Source organism: Nanorana parkeri, unplaced genomic scaffold (genome assembly GCF_000935625.1).
Source record: "Nanorana parkeri isolate BGI_ZX_2015 unplaced genomic scaffold, ASM93562v1 scaffold46, whole genome shotgun sequence".
Lineage (NCBI taxonomy): Eukaryota > Metazoa > Chordata > Amphibia > Anura > Dicroglossidae > Nanorana > Nanorana parkeri.
In genome coordinates, this window is record NW_017306314.1 from 875,226 (window position 1) to 883,806 (window position 8,581).

Sequence of the window (8,581 nt, forward strand, 5' to 3'; positions counted from 1 at the left end):
GTGGGGGGGGGGGACAGCCGCCGATAGGCCTGATCTCAAAAGCAAGTTGCTGGAAGACTGCTCAGGTAAGCCTGCAGTTTCCCACACATGGTGCTCTATAATGTATTGCTGGGATTTGTATTCCTCTATAGCTGGCGGTATTCTGCATTGCGCTGTATAATGTATTATTGCTGGGATTTGTAGTCCTCTATACAGCGCAATGCAGAATACCGCCAGCTAGTATGTACTATTGCTGGGATTTGTTGTATTCCTCTATAGCTGGCGGTATTCTGCATTGCGCTGTATAATGTATTATTGCTGGGATTTGTAGTCCTCTATACAGCGCAATGCAGAATACCGCCAGCTATAGAGGAATACAACAAATCCCAGCAATAATACATTATACAGCGCAATGCAGAATACCACCAGCTATAGAGGACTACAAAACCTAGCAATAGTACATTATATGGCACAATGCAGAATACCGCCAGCTAGTATGTACTATTGCTGGGATTTGTTGTATTCCTCTATAGCTGGTGGTATTCTGCATTGCGCTGTATAATGTACTATTGCTGGGTTTTGTAGTTCTCTATAGCCGGTGCCATTCTGCATTCACTGCTGTATAATTTTACACTTTTCCTTTCACTATATTGCACACCACACCTTTTTCTTTTTTACTTCCACCGCTCCAAGCTTGCTCCTGTGACGGACTACAATCTCAATACAAACTAGTTGTCCCATCACCGGAGCCATTTTTTAAAATGTATTTGATTTTTTTTATCCGATTAACCGATTAATCGAACTTAATAATCGGCTAACTAATCGATTTTGAAAATAATCGTTAGCTGCAGCTCTAGTGCACATCACTTCAAATATTAGTAAATTAAGCACCATATCTCATAGTATACACAGAAATAACGTACTTCTTCAAGAGGTATGTCAAGATTACCCATGTGGACTTTGTTCTCAGTCCTCTGAGCGACAAAAACTTGTTTGATTGAAGGGCAGCTCTTCACAGCTTCATCCACAGTCTTCTTGAGTTCTATTACTCTTCCACCCCTCACAGCCTGGTTGAAAGTGATGACAGCTTTGCAGCTTGCTATTGAGATTGGAAAGTTTAGACAGATGTTAGGAATAAACTTGCCAAACATTACAATAAACTGTATAAAGGGATATAGAAAATGAAGGTATAAATTCCAGTTACATAACAATATGCCCGGGGTTACACTATTTTAAATGTGAATCAATGGCAAACTTTATGGGATGTAGCATTCTGTTACAAGCTACAGAAAATTCTGGGTAGGACAATTTTATTTCTATTGTAATAAAAAAAAAGAAACCTCTGCTTGCATTCTTTCTATGTGGGTCTTTACTTCTGATACAGTAGCTGCCTTAAGAGCAAAGTTATATAGTAACAGACAGATGGAGCCAGAATTTTTCTCTGGTAACTACCGTATGGCTGTCTTTTGGGATGAAAGCCCAAAACCAGCCAAAGCTGTGCATTTAGTTTTGGATAGAGTCACTAAAGGCTGAAAACTCTCTCAGGGTTTTGTTGTTGTCTATGTAACCATTGGGAAGATTCCCCTTCACTTTCTAACACAATGGGAGGCTGTCAGAGGGGCAAGAAGCAGTCAAAAATCTGGACATAGACATAGAATACAACCAAAACTTCATAGTAGTAGGGGAAGTGTTAGAACTTCTGTCAGCTTTATATTGCTCTTGCTCTTGCTCTTGCATTGGTTTCCCCTAATTTCTTTTCTTGGTGTCACAGGGGGGATACAAGGTGGGGGAAAATCCCCAGACAGCAACAGCAGATGTTCTTACCCTTCTGTATCCTATCCACAGCTGAAAATGAGTTCTGTCAGAAGCTGGTCCTTAAAGTGAACTTGTCATGAAAGAAATGTGGAGGCTGCCATTACTGACCTTCCTCTGAAAATACAAGGTCTGGACTAGAGCAAGTATACAGAGAATGGTCAAAAGTCCTTACAGTTACACAGGTCAGTTTCTCAAAGTATTAAAGAAAGAGGTTTAGCATGAGAGCCAGGCAAGTATATTTTTTTCCTGTAAAGTTGAAAACTACTTAAGGAGAAAACAAAATATATGATGTTCTACCTACTGCATATACCAAGTGCTGTCACATATAGGTAGTTCTGACTTCAATGCAACTTAACTGGCTACATGCTTTTTTTTGTAAGTACTTAAGACAAGGGCAGCCATGTAACTAGACATTTTAGGAAATCAACAATGACAGGCCCCTCTAATTCCGTCTGTACAGGCTTCCTCTAATTTTGTAATGCAGATTTAAATACATATATTTTATTGTATAGGTTTTAGTTAAAAAGGAATTGGAAACAATGTGAAAAAAATTCAGCAATTTCTTTCAAGGCTTCTTTTACATAATTTGTTCAAGATATGTACAGCAAGATTGACTACAAACATACCACATAATTCAAATTTTAATGTAAAATAGTGAGGATAGTGTTATTAATATAGTTAACACTATTATTAGTGTTATTAGGATAAGATTACATCTGGTTTGTATGGAAATAAGTTAGTGTAATAACGCCATTCTCACAGGTTTATGACAAAAAGAAGTACAAATATCATCCAAAACATATTGGTTGAAAGATTTTTAAATTCTTTAGTTTAATTTGCTTTTTTTAACATGTTTTCCTCATGGGGGCGTTATAATCAGGTGGGAAGACCACATTTTATCTACAACTTAGCTTGCTCAGGAGGCAACAGATTAAAATTTCAGTGATTTACTAAAAGAAAAAAGAAGCAGGGCAGAATTAGATCATCTCCACAATTTCCCATGCATCTAAAACAATTCACAGATTATCTCAGGGCTGGACAAATCCCAGGAGCCAGGTTGCCAATGTTCCTTAAAATTACAGCAGATGCCTAACTTTTGAAATTTTCTCAATTTGCTGGGGTGTTCCCTCTACCACGGGACTCCAGAGGTAGCTCTGTGCCATGTGGGAATTATAGAGCTATGTCATAGCTGATGCGAGGGGCTGACAGGGTCCTGTACATAGCTTCCTAAAAACATCACAACACCCTGCTATTACACACTTTGTGTAGCCTACAGTGTGCAATGAAAGCATAATAAGGAATTTCAGAGGAACCTGTACAACTGTGCAGAACTGAAGGTACAGCTGGAATTCAGCTTTAACAGTTAGGAGACGGGTGTCAAAGTGAATTGCTGTATTAATTTACAACTCTGGTTCCTCTCCTATTGTCATCAAGCGTGTTACATGACTATTATTGCAAAAATGTTAGCCAGAAAATGCTATTCAAGTATGTCTAAAATTAAATGTTATAATAGTCACAGCTGGCGCCTAACTTTTGAGGTTTTCCCTGGTTGTTGTCAATAGGGCTGGCTCATAAAAACAATCCTGCTGTCTCCTGGATTGGAAAACGTCTCACCCTTGGGTTTCCTACCCCATTTTGTCTGCCTGTATATCTGTTACAAGCTTTACAGATTCAGGCAAAGTAGGCAAAAATAAGAGAGATATAAACACAAATTAGAATTATTGTATTTTGGTACTTCCCTAACTTACTCTACTGCAGTTGGCAATGCTCCATTGCCCTGGGTGTGACCAAGGAACTTTTTAAAAGGGTCCTATATGTCCTTCCTTTGCGGATGTGTTTTTATGAACAGAAACATTGTCAGGTGTATTTATTGCGGTTACTCAGTACAGTGCAGGCTTTTTGCACCAGCCACGGGAAAGTGCTAATTGGAGGAGGGGATTAATGGGAAGTGAAGAGGTTTCTCAGTTGCACAACTTGTCACAGGTCTGCTCAGTAGATCGAGAGGTGAGCGAACACATACCGTCGTTCGCTCACCTCTCGATCCTGTCACAGCTCTCTGCCGTGACAGGGGAGGGGCTGGATTCCCCCCTCCCCGCTCCGATTCGCCAGCGCTGACTGGCGGAACGGAAGGGGCGGGTACAGCTGGCTCTGCCTCTAGATAGGCAGAGCCAGCTGTCAGTCACGCAGCTGGGCGGATCCAGACATAATTGTCGGGATCCGCTTCAGCTCCGGCATCCTAGTATACCGCGAGCAGCAGCAAGCAGTATACTGCGGCGTCTCAGTATACCGCGAGCTACAGCTTGCGGTATACTGAGCCTAGGGTGACGGGAGGACGCTAGTTTGTGTCCTACGGGTACCCTAAGGAGAACTATGGGAAAAAGCCTTAACCCCATAGTTGGGAACTATGGGAAAAAGCCTTAACCCCACTCCTTTAATTAACTGATGTTGATATTTTGTGTTCAGAAGTTTAGGTTTGCTACTAGAGATACAAGTGGCACTGCCAATAATTATGGGGTGTATTTATAAACAATTCATAGAGCCATTCATCCTGGAAAATTGCATTTTTGTTTTGTGTGAATGGAGGCAAAAATGAATGTTATTAGCAGATTTTCCTTACAGGTCGAACATAATATCAGGAAAATAGCACATTATGGCCACTAGATGGAGCTGAGGAGCATAGGAAATAAGTCTTTATTTGCTGTGTTCATCAGCTTCATCTAGTGGCCATAACATGGTATTTTCCTGATATTACATTTAACCTGGAAAGAAAATAAGCTAATAACATTTGCACTTTGCCTCCATTCACACAGAATGTACATTTTCGCAGGGTGAATGACTCTGCTCATTGTTTATAAAAACACCCCTAAGTGTTGTAGCACATCTATGAGTCTGTGTTGGTGTGAGCCTGGAGTATTGAAATTGACTGTCAGAGAACTCAGTACTTCATGCACAAGGCTGATTACAGTATGTGTGTTTTGTGCAACTATGAATTACATACCAGGAAGACAGACATATTTATATGAATATATAATTTATCATTTAATTTTCTGATGAATTTTCTATGTTTCCATTTCCCCTTTAAATGTGCGCATATTTCTGTGTTGTATTTTTTTAAAATGTATTTCTGTGTTATAAGATAAATGAAAAGAGGGCTCTAATTAACTTCATCTGTAGTGTTTGTTACTCCAAATTAATGTATCCAGAGTAGAGTGTGTTCAAGAAGAGAGAGCAACACGAAAGCTGGCAAGTCTTTCCGACTTGGATTATATTAGCCTGATATGATGACAGAACAAATTCAGGAACCAAAATAGAATCATGACTGATCAGCTGTGGACTCCACAAACCATAGATTAGGAGAAAAGAAAGTGTTACGCAATCCTTTTCTCAGAACAACATTTATAAATCAACCTCCAAGACTAAGCACTGTGAACTGGATTCCTATTTCTCTTCTCATTCATGTCTGCAAGGCTCCTCTTGGCTGGGACTGTCCTATACATTCCTATCGCTCACTCCACTGCAGCCTCCTCCCTTTCCACAGTTTTCCCAACAACCTTGAAATGTGAAATTCCTGAAATGCATTGCAGCAGCCTGTCATCCCATACTGGAGGTCAATCGTTTTTTTACAGAATGTTTCTTTAACATGTAAAGAAACTGGATTATTATACATTCAAGTTGGTTAAAAAGGCACAATATAAATGTAGCATTCCTCCCTTTTTCCGATGCTAAATATGAACCTTCTTTTTCCCTAAGAAAAAATTACTATTTAGATCTTTGCCCTAGGCCTTCTTATGTCATAGGGCTCATTCATATGGGTGGCTGAACCTGTAAAACATTTTTCTTTTTATCTGTTGTCGTATTATATGTTATTGTTGCTAGACCACTTAAAGTGACACTAACTCAGCAATTAAATCTTAAAAATGCATTCAAGTACCTTAATTATTAACAAAAATGTATCTTATTTGTGTATCACTTGGCTGTAGATCCTAAAATCATCTCTGATTTGGTCCTTCCTTCTGGAGGTTGGCTACTTTGTTCCCCATGGTCCCTGTGTGTGTTGTAAAGTAGCCACCGCTCCAAGCTCGTTCCTGTGATGGACTACAATCTCATGTTTAGTTTACAAATTTGTATTGAGATTGTAGTGCATCACGGCAGCGAACTTGGAATGGTGGCTACTTTACAACACACAACGGAATATGGAGAACAAAAGTAGTTACCCTCCAGTAGGAAGGACAGTGTCAGCACCAATTCAGAGATAATTTGAGGCTCTACAGCTGCGCAGACAAGGTACAGTATTGTTAATAGTTAGGGTACTTGAATGCATTTTTAAATTTTTATGCCTGAATTTAGTGTCACTTTCAAGGCTCGTGCATATGGTAATATATAGCGCATATAGCGTAAATTTGAGTGTTTTTCACCTGCAGGGAGCCACTGGTGCTGTGAAAAGCCTCCTATAGAAGTCAATGGCAATACACAAGTAAATACACATAGTTACATAGTTACATAGTATTTGGGGTTGAATAAAGACATATGTCCATCAAGTCCAACCCATATAGGTCCACGCATCATCTCATTCTTAGGGATACTGGTATCCCTGGATATTACGGTCCTTCAAGAAATTGTCCAAACGTTTCGTAAACAAATCTACACTCTTGGCAGAAATCACTGCCGATGGCAGTGAGTTCCAGACCTTAACCGCTCATACTGTAAAGAACCCTCTTCACCCATTGTACACACATGCATACGAGCGTACAACTCTGAGTGCAGACTGTCTGCCTTCAGAGTTGTACACCCATATGTGGGTGTGTGTACGTAAGTCTGGCATTTACCCGCATATTGCCATTCATTTCTAAGGGCTGCTGTATGCAGCACCTGTGGTTCCTGGCGGGGAAAACTGCTTACATTTACTCACAGGTGGCCGTGTGTATGCACCTTAATGTGCCCTAGCAAGTACCAACCATAGCATATCATACAACAACAGATCAAAAAAGAGAAAAAATTATATATTTGTCTAAACAATGCCAATACACTACTACAGACAATACTTGAAAAAAATGGGGAAAGTTTAGAGTCTCTGCCAGGTTTTCATAACTGTCTTTGTCCCTATCGGAAATATATACTTTTTTCCCCAGAACAAAACGAGAGAAAAAGCTAAAGCCGTTTCAGTTGCCAGTTTTTTAGGTGGATCTGATTGGAAGCCCAATGTTAGTCTATGGGCAGCCACATCTAAATGGATGTGCATCCATTTACATTCGATTACTCTGTCCATGTCTGGAAAACCAAACTGAACAGAGTTCTGTTTTGGTGGACCTGATCATGATGGATCGGGGGTATTCTGATGTAAATGGACATATGTCCACTTACATCTGACTCCCCATAGGCATGGGTTCAGTAAATTTATTTTTTTCCTCCATCGCAAGATGGAAGTAAAAACTGGATGGACACAGATGTTACAATGGCAACATTCATTCTGTACTGCTCCTATCAGCAGGGGATCCATGCACGCCCCCTTCTGTAGTTTTCTACAGGCAGTCTGTAGTAGGTGGGTCCTGCTGTGTCCCTCCCACAGCTCTGCTCTCTGCACAGGCTTTGTACAGCACAGTAATAATGTCACTGCTACATGTACAAAGTAATAACTATTTTTGCCAAGGCATTTGGTGCACAAAGTTGATTTATATCCTTTGTGGCTATTGAGATATATAATTAAATGAAGTTTTTTGTGCCCAAAGTTCAGCAGTAACAGAGACACTGCAATAAAAAGTTGAAAGAGGTTCTGACTCTTCTCCAGTGTGCAAAACTAGAGAAAAAAAGTTTGCCAGGAGTTGGACTTTAAAGGTTTCTCAACTGTGTCATCCCGCAAATAAAAGTCTTGTTTTGATGTAATTTTCCCATCTACACTGTAAGCTTGTAAGGACATGGTAGGTTCTGTGGCTAATAATCATTGTATAATTTTACGGCATATGTTCCCACTTACCGTCATTGATTCTTCCTGTCAAAGATTCAGCACTGAAGCCAGCAAACACCACATTGTGTACGGCACCGATCCTGGCACAGGCTAACATGGAGGCCACAGCAAGAGGTGACACGGGCATGTAAATGGCCACTCTATCTCCCCTCTGTATGCCATGCTTCTTCAACGTGTTGGCTATTCGGCACGTGGTATCAAGAAGCTCTCTGTAAGAAAACAATTAATTTTTCAATTAGTTTTTTAAGTTAGTTTTTCAGCATGACAAGAACTTGTGAAATGGGTACATGAAGCTTATTTTATATTTTGTGGAAATTGCGGTCGGTTTGTTAATATTTCTAAACATGCCTTTCAAAATAACATATCAGACACTGCAAACAGACTTGCATCAATGAAATGTCAATACATGTTAATAATTTATAAATTCTATTTTCTTTTTTTAACAAATATGTTCTTGCAGTATCTCCTTTAACAATAAAAGTTTAATCTTTGTAACATGACCGGTCAAACATGAAACATCTAGTCATTTAGCCTATCAACTAGATCACAAAGGGTATAATTTCAGAGCAACAAGTTAAAGCATTCAGCAATCACTTTAGAGATTTTTTACTCACTTCCTGTTGCTTCTCTGGGACAGGAAGTGAGGGGAAATCTACCCAAAGGGACACAGGTAGCACATTCTGTATATACTGAAAAAGGGTTTAAAATATCCAAAACTAGAAAAAAAGTTTTGGCTAGACTTACACTCCTATTTGAACTGTGCAGCTTGTTTAATTATTGTAATTAGCTCAATTAATTAGCTAATTAGCTCCATATTAGCTATAT

General features: G+C 39.5%; 1 protein-coding gene across 2 annotated transcripts in view; it reads right to left on the reverse strand.

The window, feature by feature from the left end:
- The window catches only part of ACSS1 (acyl-CoA synthetase short-chain family member 1), a 102,734-nt gene that overhangs the window by 55,633 nt on the left and 38,520 nt on the right, over positions 1 to 8,581 (reverse strand). For both annotated transcript variants that reach the window (XM_018573251.1, XM_018573259.1), the window contains exons 3-4: positions 7,766 to 7,965; positions 903 to 1,078 (exon numbers count right to left, since the gene is read on the reverse strand). In XM_018573251.1, coding sequence (XP_018428753.1) covers positions 903 to 1,078; positions 7,766 to 7,965 — 376 coding nt within the window. The remainder of the gene's footprint in view (positions 1 to 902; positions 1,079 to 7,765; positions 7,966 to 8,581) is intronic.